This window comes from Onychomys torridus, chromosome 22, assembly GCF_903995425.1.
Source record: "Onychomys torridus chromosome 22, mOncTor1.1, whole genome shotgun sequence".
Classification (NCBI taxonomy): domain Eukaryota; kingdom Metazoa; phylum Chordata; class Mammalia; order Rodentia; family Cricetidae; genus Onychomys; species Onychomys torridus.
The window spans coordinates 40,623,989-40,638,557 of NC_050464.1; the positions used below are offsets into that span (position 1 = coordinate 40,623,989).

Below are 14,569 nucleotides of genomic sequence, written 5' to 3' on the forward strand. Positions count from 1 at the left end.
CACCCCACTGTCCCCAACTCCTGATTCCCCCTGTGAGTTTCTCCATCCACTCAAAAGATTGTGTGGGGTGTGGGGGAGCCTGGCTTAGTTACAACTTTAAATAGGCTGGTACCATAGAAACAATCCTTAGGTGGCAATTTCAAAGCTGATATATTTAAAGTCTAGCACATGTACTTTTTCTTAGGACAGTGACATTATGCCACGGCACATGTCTCGTTCTTATTTTGAAGTCTGTTACAAAAATAGATATGGTGTACCGAACTTGGCAGGATTGGAAACCCAGATCGGCTGAGATCAGCAAACCTGGTTTCCCTTTGAATGTTCCAGCACATAGTCTCTGGCTTCTGCTTTAGTCTCAGAAGGCCCTGCACTATAGAGAAAGCTGGGCTGCTGGTGAGGGCTCCATAGCCAGGACCCTTGGAAGCTCACCGTGTGGGGGAGGAGCTGGAGAGAGAACCCAGCAGTTAAGAGCATCCACATAGCCAGCTTGTATGTAACTGTCTGTCACTCCAGGTCCAGAGGCTCCAGTGTCCTCTTCAGCCTCCTTGAGCACCAGGCACCTAAGTGGTCCCCAGGCATGAATGTGGGCCAAACAACCATGTGCATAAAAATAAAAATGTTTAAAGGACAGTTGAAAGCACACAGGTGTGCTAGGGAAGCAGCTTGGTGGGTAAAGGGTTTGCCTCAAAGCCTGAGGACCTGGGCATGGTAGTGCACGACCTTTAACCCCAGCACTTGGGAGGCAGAGGTTGGCAGATCTCTGTGAGTTCAAGGCCAGCCTGGTTTACAGAGTGAGTACCAGGACAGCCAGAGCTACATAGAGACCCTGTCTTGAAATTTAAAAAAAAGAAAGAAAGAAAGAGAGAGAGAGAGAGAGAGAGAGAGAAAGGAAGGAAGGAAGGAAGGAAGGAAGGAAGGAAGGAAGGAAGGAAGGAAGGAAGGAAGAAAATAAACAAAGCATGAGGACCTGAGTTTAATAAACCCATGTTAAAAACAAAAACACAAGGGCTAGAGAGATGGCTCAGTGGTTAAGAACACTGGCTGTTCTTCCAGAGATCCTGAGTTCAATTCCCAGCAACCACATGGTGGCTCACAACCATCTGTAATGAGATCTGATGCCCTCTTCCAGCACACAGGTATACATGCAGAGCATTCATACATAAAATATAAATACAATTTTTAAAAAGTAGGTGCTGCAGAATAATCCTTCTGTACACTGTGAAAATGTATTACTCTCACTGGTTAATAAAAAGCTGATTGGCCTATAGCAGAATAAGTCTAGGTGGGAAAGCCAAATTGAGAATGCTGGGAAAGAAGGGCAGAGTCAGAGAGAGACACAAGCCAGCTGCCCAGGAAGCAAGACAGGCCAGAGGACAGGCAAAGCCATGCGCCACGCAGCAATCCATAGATGAATAGAGATGGGTGAATTTAAATGTGAGAGCTAGTTAGTAACAATCCTGAACTATCGGCTGAGCATTTGCAATTAATATAAGCCTCTGTGTGTTTATTTGGGACCAGGCAGTCACGACAGGAAAACTCCACCTACAGTTAGGCCTGGTGGTGCTGTGGCCACATGGCAAGAACCCCAAAAAAGACCACCACAGAGCCAATATCCGATGCAAAACACAAAGGGGTTTATTGATTAACAAGCAAGCCCGGTGGAGGATGGCCCTGAGCTCTCAGAGTGAGGGGATTTTAAAGGGAAAAACTGCAAACAGGGTGGTACAAGCCTTTGCATCATATGATTGGGTGAGGGTGTGTAACCTTTGAATTTAGTGGTTGTGGGTTACAGTTATCATTTGGGGACAGGCCTGGACAAGTCCCAGGCTCTATCCTTGAGCTGCCATGGAGTCTGGCTGGTCTGCATATTCACACTGACCCATGCACATAGCTCTGAGTTGGTGAGGGTTTCCAGACAGTAAACAACTGGCTGAACCTTGAACAGTCAGAGTACGTGCAGAAAGGGAACTACTTCAAGGACTATGTCTTTTGTTCACGGCCCTCCTAGAAACTGCTTGCTCAAGTCTCAGGAAACTGAAATTGAGGCCTGATCTCTGAGAGGAGACTGAGCGGCCTGTTATGGCATCTGTTTGGTCCTTTCAGTGGCAGGCACTTTTAAACCCAGCACTGGGTAGGCAGAAACAGGTAGGTCCCTAGGTATGAATTATTGCATGGAGGCAAGGGTATCCCACATGTGCAGGGAAACATACTGGGCAGATGCACGCCATGCGGTCATGGCAGCGGTAGCGGCTAGTAATTCACAACCCAGAGGCCGCATCCATGTAGAGGGTTTACTATCATAGAGAGATGAAGAGAAAGACAGGAAAGGAAGAGACAGAGAGAAAGAGAGGTCGAGGGTGCACACCTCATGGGCTGAAAAGCAAGAGAGAGAGGAAGGGGGGGGGTTCTCCTTAGAAATGAGGCTTTTCCGTCAGGATGCAGGGCAGTGCCAAGGGGTGGGATTTCAAGGGTCGGATCAGAATATTAACATGCCTGAGGCTTACTCACCAGCCAGCCTAACCTACTTGGCCAGTGAGAGAGCCTACCTCAACAAAATGGTGGACAATGCCTGAGAAATGACACCTGAGATCTCTGCCTGCCCAGAGCATTCCTAATGGCCGATGGGATGTCCCATGGTTGAGAAGTATCTCTGTCCACTTACCCCTCCCCCTCAGTGTGTTCCTCCATCTCTTCATGGAGGGAGGACTCCAGACTGAAACACAAGGTTGCAGGCTCATTTTGACAACTGCCAGTCACAGCCAGGCAGCGGTGGCACACACCTTTAATCCCAGAACTCTGGATCTCTATGAGTTTGAGGCCAGCCTGATCTACAGACTGAGTTCCAGGACAGCCATGACTACACAGAGAAACCCTGGCTCAGGAAAAAGAAAGAGGAAATTACCAGTCACTTCTGAAACATCTGCTCAGGGAAGCCTGGACAGTATGAGCAGCCTGATTATCTTAGATTGCCATGTGGAAGCCTCCAGGCACTCTAGCTGAGAAGGAAGAAGCCTCTGGAAGACAGAATGTCAGCGCCTGTCTGGAGAGTCACTGAGCTTGCCTCACTAGCTCTCAGAACCCAAGATTCTACAGGGTTGGCTCCCATGCTGTCTGCATGCAGCCGGAGGGGAAAGGCACAGGGAAGATCTGAGTGATCTGTGCTGCCCAGCCATGAGTCTCCTGTGCTCCTAATACAGACACTGTCCATCCCTGGAGGCAGGCGCTACTCTCTGGGTAGATACAAGAAGAGGTTTTGTTGATGTTCCCTGGCAGATGTGGAACTCGCTGTGTGCACAAGACGGGCATCAATTTACAGAGATCACCTCCCTCTGTCTCCTGAGTGCTAGGATCAAAGTATGAGCCACAGCACCCAGCAGGAGGAAGGGGTTGCATTTTAATTAAGTTATTGACTGTGACTGTGCATGGTGGCACACACCTTTGATCCCAGCACTTGGGAGGTTGGGAAGTTCAAGCCTGGTCCACAGAGCTAGTTTCAGGATAGCCATAGCTACACAGAGAAACCCTGTCTCAAAACAACAACAAAGTAACTTATTGTATGTGTTGTATAGTGTGTGTGTGTGTGTGTGTGTGTGTGTGTGTGTGTGTGTGTGGTGCATGCACACATGTGTGTGGGTACATGTGTCCATGTGTGTGCATGTTCTCTGTATTATTGCCTTGAGATAAGTTCTCAGTGAACCTTAAGTACACTGTTTCAGTGGGATTGGCTGGCCATCGAGTTCTCAAGATCCACCACCACCCCAGTGCTGGGATTGCAGGCACATGAACCCATGCCCGGATTTGTTAGGGCTGGGGATACAAACTCAGGTCCTCATGCTTGCAGAATGGGCCTCTTACCCGTTCTATTGGTCAGGGTTCTCTGGAGAAGCAGAGTCAACAGGAAGCATACACACGTTGAAAGAATTCAGTAAGTCATCTATGTTAAAATAGTAACAACCACTGCCTTACACCTCAGAGGCTGACAATCGGTAGTTGCTCCACCCCCAAGGCTGGTGTCTCAGCAATCCCATGTGCTTCAGACAGTCTGCAAGGCTCCTGGAGAGCTAGAGGTCAGTCCGTAATGGAGGCCCACTCTCTGGTTCTGATGTCAGTGAAGGAATTGACAGTGGCAGCAGGCGAATCAATACAGTGTTGAGAGGGAGGCCACCAGCTCAGAAGGCCGATGATTTTCCTTTTGAAATCCCCCTTTATCTGGACTGCTACCAGAAAGTGCTACCCACAGTCAGGCTGGGTATTCCCATGTCAATCAAAGCACTCAGGACAGCTCTGCAGGGGAGGCTCACTACTCAAGTGACTAATTTGTGGCAAATTGACATTAAAATTAACCATTGCATCTCCCTAGTCATTGTTGCAGCCCCGGGAAGAGTTTGTATGTGTGCGTGAGCGCACTGGGGACAGGTCTACATGCAAGCTAGGCAAGTACTCTATCACTGAGCCCAAGAAGAGATTTTTTTAAAAAAATTGAGATTGGAGTCCACTGTGTTGTCCAAGCTAGTATCAAATTCAAAGATCATCATCCATCTCTGTCTCCTGAGTGCTGAGATTAAAGTCATGAGCCAACCCTCCAGGCTTGTTTGTTTGTTTGAGATAGGGACTCACCATACAGCCAAGGCTGGTATTGAACTTGTGATCCCTCCCACCTCAATCTTTGAGTATTAGGATTGCAAATGTGTACCACACACAGCTTTGAGAGCTTTGTTTAATTTTTACACTTATTTGCTCTCTTTTCTTCCCCCCCCCCCCCCCGGTGTACTGTGTGTGTCTGTGACCAGCGTATGCCACAGCATGCATGTGGCAGTCAGACATCAGCTTACAGGAGTTGGTTCTCTTCCACCTTCCACCGTGTGGGTTCCTGGGATGAAACTTGGGTCACAAAGCTTTGTGGCCGGTGCCTGTTGTGAGGTGCTAGTCTCCAAGCCAAACTGCTGCCATCTACAAAAGACCAACAGTGTCTGCTTGCAAATGATCACCACACTCCAGGCTTGCTGACCACTGACATTTCCTCAGAGTGGGGAGAGTCACTGAACCCATCCTGACCAATTGTATGAGATTCTGACCGCATGGTCTGGGAGGACCCTAAGGAGAGACTAGATAAAGGCTGGGAAGACTGAAGGGAGCTATTATTCATATGTCTTAGGGTTTCTATTGCTGTGAAGAGACATAATGACCATGGTAACTCTCTTTTTTTTTTCCTTCAGAGCTGAGGACTGAACCCAGGGCCTTGCGCTTGCTAGGCAAGTGCTCTACCACTAAGCTAAATCTCCAACCCCGACAACTCTTACAAGGGAAAACATTTAATGGAGGCTGTGTGGTAGTTTGAAAGAAAATGGTCCCCAAAGGGAGAGGCACTATTAGGAGGTGTGGTTTTGTTGGAGGAGGTGTAGTCTTACAAGATGTGTGTAACTGTGAAGACAGGTTTTGAGGTCTCATATATACTCAAGCCATGCCCAGTGGGACAGTTCACTACCTGTTGCCTTTGGATCAAGATGTGAGGACTCTCAGCTCCAGCACCATGTCTGCCTGCATGCTGCCTTGCTTCCTGCCATGACCATAATGAACTAAGCCTCTGAACTGTAAGCGAGCCATCTCAGTTAAATGTTTTTCTTTATAAGAGTTGCCATGCTCATGTCTCTTCACAGCAACAGAAACCCTAACTAAGACAAGCTGGCTTACAGTTCAGAGGTTCAGTCTATTATCCTCATGGTGAGACCTGGCGGCATGCAGGCAGACGTGGTGCTGGAGAAGGAGCTGAGAGATCTACATTTTGAGCCACAGGCAGCAGCAGGAGGCTACGTCACTGGGCATAGCTTGAACATGAGACCTCAAAGCCCACCCCCATAATGACACACTTCCTCCAACAAGGCCACACCTCCTAATAGTGCCATTCCCTATAGGCCAAGCATTCAAACAGGAGCCTATGAGGGCCATACCTATTCAAACCACCACACCATACTTGTGAACACTTTCCATTGTGGCTGCTTTGGGGTACCCACAACTGTGGTCAGTAGCTCCCTTACCCATATTTTGTGAGTAAAACCCATAAATGCTTTGGTCCCCCAGGGTGAACTGTGGTGGGATTGTACTTTGGTTTTGTTAGGATCTTAAGTGAGGGTAGACATTGTTGACATCTCCCCCAGGGAAGAAATCTTACCCACAGAACCTCTCACCAGCTTTTGAAAATGGGAATTACTAAGCTCTTTGGAGGAGCTGACGGCACCAGCAGGCTGGAAGTGGTTGATGAAAACTTTACATCCAGCGGCAGGTGCACAGTCACGGCCATCACTGTGTGGCTGAGTACCAGCTCCATTGACATGCAGTCTTGAGGGAGCATGGATACTCCATCACAGCTCATCTCTTAGAAGAGCATGTGTGTGGAGGTCACAGGTCAAGGTGGAGCTGGCCCTCGTCTTCCAGCTTTACATGGACTCCAGGGATCCCACTCATTCCTCCTGTGTGCTTTGAATCTCCTTTCCATGACTTACAATAATGCCTCACACAGTGGAACTCTGTGGAAACCACTGTTAGACTCTTGTGTATAAAGGACATTAAGTTTGGATTCCCTGGACCCACGTAAAGCCAAATGCAGTGGTGTGTATCTGTAGGCCCATATACGCCGTAGCCCACCAACACATCCAAAAAATTAAACATTAAAAAAATGTAAAAAGTTTAAAACTGCATCTCACATTGTCTTCCAACTCACTATGATGTGCCATGCCTGGCTCAACTGACCAATCTTCTCAGCTATTATTTAATCACACTTGGCTGATCATATAAATACCAAGCTGAAGCTTTGGAGGGCAGGGGGCATGGACGTGTATGCAAATGTCTGCAAATGCACCCAGGGGTCAGGAATGCCTGGCTCCATCAGGGAAGGAGTCATTGGAAGACAGCATACTTGGCAGTCTGAGGGCACTGATGACAGCTGAAATGAACAGAAAAAAAAATCTCAGGAGTGACATGGTCAAAGTCATGTCTGGCCACCTCAGTTCAGTCCCTGGAACCACAGGTGGTGGGAGAGAAGGGACTCCAAGTTGTCCTCTGAACCTCTACACACACATTGTGTGGCATGTGTGCACCAACACACCTATGAACAAATAAATATAGTAAAAAAAATAAATAAATAAATAAGGGGTCTCAGAAGCCTGGTTACCCTCTCACTAGTTTGAAGAAAAAGGGGACAGATGCTGTTACACGGGGGCATGGCCCACGTCACCCTTGGTTGCTTTTAGTAATTGCATGAAGTTTTAGGGAGCCTCATTGTGCAGATGAAGTGGTACCACCTGCCACTGAGTCACAAAGAACCCTCATCATCAGCTTGACTAGGTGTAGAGGCCCCTGGGAGATTGGATCAGCAGAGCTCTGGGTTTGTCTGAGGACATTTCCAGAGACTGTGAGCTAAAAGGAAAAGACTGGCCCTGCATGTGGACAGCACTACCTCAGGCTGGGGGCTCAGACGCAAGAGGAAGAGAAGGGGAGGCCAGCTGAGCCCTGGTAAGCCCCTCTCTCTGCCCACTCTGACCTGAACGTCTGTCACATGTGTCCTGCTCTGATGGAAACTATGAGCCAATATAAATCTTCCATATCTTATCCTAACACACAAAGTCAGCCCTGCCTCCAAAACCCATACCCCCAGGACACTGCAAGCCATGGCCTCCCTAAGCCTCACAGCTTATCCCAAGAAGTCAAGCAAAGTGTGAGCAAACTTCTCAACCCTCTTGAAGCTGTTCTTGACCCAGCTGGTTACAGAGCATCTAGGGTCCACACTGGACAGTAAATTCAGCAGGCCGGAGCTAAAAGAAAGGCCCTTGGCACCTCTCGAGAGATTGCCTCCAAGGCACTGATATATCTTCCAAGAGAAGTGGTCTGCAATAATGTGGGCATGGAGGGAATCTTGGGGCACACCCTCCAGAGGGGCTGGTTAGGTAAGATCCATGTTTGCTTGCTTCACCTCTGACAAAACCCTGGGTACAAGAGCGAAGTTGAAGGCCCTATCCGTGTTGCCGTGTACCCTTGTGGCAAGGATCATCGAAATGCCCACACTTTACCGGAAGAGACCCCCCCCACACACACACACACACACTGATCTTTTGGACTTGGCTTTTCCTTTACTCTTCCTGTGGGATCACGGGAGCTCAGTGGTGTCTTCAGCAGCATGGCAATGTTTTCCAGTGTCACTTGTCACCCACTCATGAGGGAAAAAAAGAACCTTATTCACTTTGTGTGAAGTAAGGCACAGACAGCAGCCTCTTTACTTTATTCAAATAATTAATTTCTTTTCTCTGTGAAAGTGAGTAGGACTAAAGGATGGAGGAAAGCCCATATATTAAACTCTTAAATAGATCCTTTGAGTTCAGAGTCCAAGTCAAGGAGAGGAACGGGTCGTGGGTCTTGTCCCAGGAAATGAGGCCACCAAAGGAGCCTGTCCCTTAGGGAAGATAGCAAATTCAATTCTTTAAAAAAAAGTTCTCGAGGAGAAAAAAATAGAAAATTCCTAAGTTTCTGAAGCTGAAGTATCCTCCTCCTTGATGTCCACCCTGGAGCATTGAAGGCAGAGGCTCCAAGTCCGTTTCCAAGACAAATGCTCCGCCTCCGTGGCCATGGCACGACTGAGAAGAATGTGCTCGGGTTAGTCCGACTTCTGCGTACACACAACGGTGGCGACTCAGACACCCGAGCCCTGCAGAGACTGAGAAAGGGGAGGTGGTGTCAGCCTGGGACAAAGCGGAAACAGAGCATTTCTGTTTATTTTATTGTCTACCTTTTTGTTTCCCATTTTTGTGACGGGTCTCATGGCACAACATTGGCTATACTGGAAATCATTGAGTGAGTGCCCCTGCCTCCTGAGTGATGGGGTTAAAGGTGTGAGCGCTATATGTGACTTATTTTATTGTTAGTGTGTCTGTGCACATGGAGGTGCAGGTCCCATAGAGGCCATAGGAGGATTCGGTCTCTGTCCACTCCTAGGGGTGCCCAGGTTTCATAGGTACACATACCAGATAGCTGGGGAGAATCTAAATTTAAAACTGGCTCCTGAGTGAGTTCTCACCTACATTTGAATCTGATCTCAATGGTCCTCTTCTCTGATTTACAAAGAACAAAGGAGGCCAGGCCTGGTGGCATAAGTCTGTCTTCCCAGCAACTCAGGAGGCTGAGGCAGGAAGTCACAGGCTGAAGGCCTGTCGAGGACACACAGTGAGTCCAAGACCACCCTGAGCAGCTTAATGAGATCCATCTCCAAAAGTACAGGAAGGTAGGAATATAGGCCCATGGTAGAGCGCCTGCCTATATCGAACCTGCATGTGCCAGGCCTGAGGTTCAATGCAAGAAGCCCTGGCTTCAGCAGCCCCACCCTCCAGAAAATTATGTGTTAAATACAATGAGTTTCAGAGCAAAGAGAGGCACCGGTCCCCGTGCCAAGCCGACCCACACAGGTTGGGTGCAGGCCCTGTATGTGGCATCTCATTTAAACGGTCAATCAGGATGGAGCTGGCTTTGGAAACGGGCTGGTCTAGGATTCTAACAGATTTGCAGAAGACGAGGGAGGTAGCAGTCTTCTCTTTCAGGTTCTTCTCTTTGGAGGGAACTCTGAGAGTCGTGGGAAGCTGGATGTCCCTAACTCACAATCCCTTTCCCCACCTCTTAACAAAACAGCTCTTAAAACCACTCTCTAAGAGCCAAGCCTGCAAACGGCACTGGAGGAAGTCAGCAGCTGCCTGTGTGGCACAGAAGGCCCTGGGGTTCTCTGTACAGCAGTGGGGCTGTGCGTCCCCTGTGTGTCCCATGTGCAAAGCATCATCTGACCCAGAGTCTTGGGGGCACTTCTGGAGGAGTCCATGATGATTGCTGAGAACATGCTTGCTGTGAGCCAAGGCTGAGGCTGTTACAGAGGTGAGTCTGAAGGACTCCACGGGGCATCCATGTGGCTTAGGATCCCTGCCTCCATGGTCCTTCTGCTCCTCCACAGACTAAGCCTCCATTCTATAAATAGCTCCCTAGCCAGTCACCATGGAAACCAGATGGGTCTGGATCTGTCCACCTTAGTGGACACATCTGAGAGAAGGTTGAAAAGATGAGCACTTCAGCCAGGAAAGCTCACCTGGAAATCACGAGCTTCCCAGGTGCGGGGAGGTGCTGTTCTGGTTCACCTGGGGGGGGAAGACAGACAGACAAGGGGTCAAGGCCAAGTGGTAGATGAGGGGTTCCTTTTTCCTTCTAGGAGGCCTAGTCCCACTGGTGACTCATGGAGCCACCAAGAAACCCTCTCTCTGACTCCCCCACATGCACACACGAGGGGCACACTGTGCTCAGGACCCGGTGCAGCTATGTCCCCAGGATCTCCCAGGTGACAGGGCTATCTAGCGTTATATCCATCTGCTCCACCCTCCTAGGCCTCCAGCCCAGTGCTGGTCCAGTCCTTAAAGCTGTAATCTAAAAGAACATGTTTCTTCTCCCCACAAAGGACATTTCGTAAGATACTGAGAAATCTAGAAGCCATGGAAGGGAGCAGTTGAGCCAGCCTGGGCAGGTACATCACTATACATATAATGTGGTCATGCAAAAGGGTCACGACTCCACCCAGCAGAGAGGCAAATCCCATGACGGCAGGGTGTACCCCGGAAGCACAATCAGCACAAAAATGTACACGGCAGGCCAAAAAGGCAACAGCAAAAAGCCGCTGTCCCCGAACTCAGACACTGAGAGGTTGACCATTAAAATGATGACTGTCACAGGGTGACCACACAGCTGGTACAGCCCAATCAGTGAGCTCCGGATTCACTGAGAGATTCCTCAAAACAGAAGATAGAGAGGCGCGCGTGTGTGTAGATTGAGGAAGGTACCTGATGCTCACATCTGGCCTCCCTATGAAAGTGTAAACATATGTATAAACATGCACCTCCACCCTTAATAAACACATGCGCAAAGTCACCCATCTCATGACCATGTCATCATTTGAAAGGCAGCATTTTAGCCCCAAAGGAGCATAGTGGTGTCGGAGCACAAGTGCATGCTGTCAGAAGGCGAAAGCTGTACCCATCCTGACATGCATGGACCATCTCAGGGACAGCTCAAGGATGGCGAGCCCAGCTGTGGGAGGCGTGGGGAAGTGTGACTCATGGCCACTTAGTCACATGCCCCATGACCCCGTAGCTCTCATTTCCTCAAACAGAAGAAAAGTACATCTGGGGATGTGCTTGACCATTGCTATCTTAGTAGGATGGGGTTTAAGTTAGAGACACAAAGTCCTCACAGAGTCCCCAGCTGTCTTCCATCCAGAGGACAAGGGGCGGGACAGCTCAGGAAAAATAATGCTGAGACTGGCCTTGGCTAGATGAGTCACTTAGAGACCCCCCCCACACACACACTGCCCAGCCCTATCCATGTTTATGATGGGTGTCATCCATCCACCCACCCATCTACCTACCCACCGACCCATCCATCTACCCATCCACCCATCCATCCATCCACCCACCCACCCATCTATCCATCCGTCCATCCATCCACCCATCTATCCATCCGTCCGTCCATCCATCCATCCATCCATCCATCCATCCACCCACCCATCCATCCACCTGCCCACCCACTCACCCATCCATCCACCCACCCATCTATCCACCCACCCATCATCCATCCATCCATTCATCCATCCATCCACCCACCCACCCACTTACCACCCATCCATCTATCCATCCATCATCCCTCCATCATCCAGCCAGCCAGCCAGGGCAAAGTGGAACAGCCATGGACCAACTCTGAGCTGGAGTCCAGCCAGGAAAACAGAAAGCAGAACTCCCCCTCTGGGTTTTCTAACCTGAAAATATCCTTTCAGATTTGCTGGCGTTTTATAGTCTCCTTTCAAGACCTAGGAAAGAAGGTAAGTGTCACTGTGGGAGAAATCCAGGTCATCGCCGACACATCTATCCATCTACCCACCTTCTGTCCCTCCAGTTCTCGACCCGCCCACCTATCAGTTATACACTCCTCTCCCATGCCCCTCCTTTCAACTATGTAGCCTACCAATCCACTTATTCCATTTATCCATCACAGATCCATCAATCTGTCATCCATCCATCCATCCATCTATCCATCCATCCATCCATCTTCCCTCAGCAACATTTACTGAGTGCCTCTTACTCCACCGACATGAGACATGTTAATCAGGCCACTGATGATACACCGATAACTGCACACACAAACCATCACATGTGGTTGGGAGTGACCAGAGGTTTCTGCAACCTTTAACCATAGAGGTGAGGTCCAGATACGTAAAACCAGCCAGGTTAAATAGGGAAGGAAAAGTCCTCCAGCAAAGGTAAGATCAAGGACTTGAGGGCAGCATGTGACAGTGCCACCAGCTGCTGTCAACAGGAGTCAAACGGGACCCAGGTGTACAACTCTACCCATAAACACAAATACCTTTTATTCAATCTGGTGTGTAAAGACCTTGAACAAGTCAACATGGACTCTATATAAAAATGATTGATGAGAAACCTGATAGTTTTTTTTTTTGGGGGGGGGGCAAAGTCTTCAAACCCACCATGCATTTCCACATACAGCCTAGGTCCTGTCTCATGGTTACTGTGTCCCAATGTTACTGTGTAGAACATCCTTACGTGTGATTCTCATCACCGAGCTACTGAGGCCCAGGACGGGGAGACTGCCCGGTGCACTCAAGCACCTATGCCTGCCCACTGGCTCCCACATGGCTTTTCCTCAGAGGTGTCCTTTCTCGGCAGAGGCTGAACACCATGTTGATCAAGCCAGGGCCCTTACTAAGACCAGAAACCCAAGGAGGAAATAAATGCTTCTGGTTCTCTGGGAGAAAATTAGGCACAATTTTATTTTAAACAACAAAAAAGAGTTGATCCAAGACCAGCATTCACTAGAATTCCTGTTCTATACAACAGAGTCTGGCCTTTCCCTGAGGGCTTTGGACCCACTGCTTTACATGGCTATGGCATATTACACACACACACACACACACACACACACACACACACACACACACACACTCTACAGGAAAAGGAAAATGACAGAACCTCAGTGTGACTTCCTGCCGCTACTGTGGCCCCTGCTTTTAAAACTAGAATATTATCATTACTTAGGCTGGAGCCCAGAGCCTCATGTGTCCTGGGTAAGGGTTTTACCACTGTGCCATGCCCAGCCTCTTTTTATTTTTAATTGACACAAGCTAACTACCCACATTTATGCTCTACAACACTGTGGTTAGTTGTCTATCAAGGTCAAGTGAAGCCTCTGTAGGGAAAGGAATATAAAACATGGAAATGGAGTTTGAAGAATAACTTGTTTGTGAATAAGAATTAATAATATTAGCCAGGCAGTGGTGGCACACGCCTTTAATCCCAGCATTTGGAAGGCAAAGGCAGGAGGATCTCTGTGAGTTTGAGACCAGCCTGGGTTATAGAGTGAGTTCCTGGAAAGGCACAAAGTTACACAGAGAAACCCTGTCTCGAAAAACAAAAACAAAAAAGGGAATTATTATTTATAATAAAAATGGACAGAATCACAGCTTTGCTGAGAATACCCAGGCGCTGCTGGGCAGGGGTGCTTGCTGAGTCTGTATCTCTGTAAGGGATGAGACGTTAGGGCTGGGATGTGGCTCAGTGGTAGAGCACTTGCCTGGCATTTGAGTCCTGGGATCACCCCCAGCTTTGCACACACAGAAGATGAGAAATGAATGAGAACCAAAGAGGCAACAAAGACTTATTTGGGCTAACTGGGAACTGTAATGCAAGCCTGGGGTTGTGGCTATTCAGGAGGCTGAGGCAGGAAGATGGTTTGAGCCCAGGAATTGGGACAACAGAGCAAGATCATGTCTCAAAAAAAAACACTGAAATGGTGGTTGTGGTGAAGCAGCTTTGTAATTCCATCAACTCAGGAGACAGGCAAGGTAGGCCCACTGGTTTAAGGCTAGCCTGTACTACACAGGGAGACATTCTCCATAAATAAACAAACGATTGCTCTCAGAAGCGTGGGGGTGATGCTGTGAGAAATACATTCAGGGGTGTCCACTGCCACATGGGTTGTCACAGTGCCTCTGCACACCTACACATGCAGTATAGCCCCTGCCCATCTCAAATACATAACTGCACCCTGAGCCTCCACATGACTAGAAGCCAGTGGGTGATGCATTGTGCTTGGATGTCCCAACTGATCAACAGCAATGTGCCAGCCTCATTATCATCCCATGGCACACTGGAACTGTGACCACCAAGGCACCCGTGTGGATGCTCAGATATGCACCCAAAGCACTCAAGAACTGGATGATGTCAAGTAGACTTAACCACAAGCTACTGAGCTGTTCTGATAAAATGTCTTATCCAAGCCACTTCCCTTAAGTATCTTCAGCATGGAAAACAGTAATTTCAACAGCTCCCAGCTCTGGTCTGTGAGAAATCAACATGATAACTTAGAGAGCGACATGGTCCATTCTTTATGTATATTTTCTCTCAAGACTTGAAGGGCTCTGCACACAAGGAAAGAGCCAGGGAGACAGGAAGGAAAGGCAAGTACATCCTGAGGTAAGTCACAG

At 48.6% G+C, this 14,569-nt stretch overlaps 1 protein-coding gene across 1 annotated transcript in view; it reads right to left on the reverse strand.

Moving 5' to 3' along the window:
• Positions 1–8,244: 8,244 nt before the first annotated feature.
• The window catches only part of Tpst2 (tyrosylprotein sulfotransferase 2), a 34,414-nt gene continuing 28,089 nt past the window's right edge, over positions 8,245–14,569 (reverse strand). The window contains exons 4-6 of the mRNA XM_036171715.1: positions 11,828–11,878; positions 10,115–10,163; positions 8,245–8,704 (exon numbers count right to left, since the gene is read on the reverse strand). Coding sequence (XP_036027608.1) covers positions 10,122–10,163; positions 11,828–11,878 — 93 coding nt within the window. The 3' untranslated portion in view covers positions 8,245–8,704; positions 10,115–10,121. The remainder of the gene's footprint in view (positions 8,705–10,114; positions 10,164–11,827; positions 11,879–14,569) is intronic.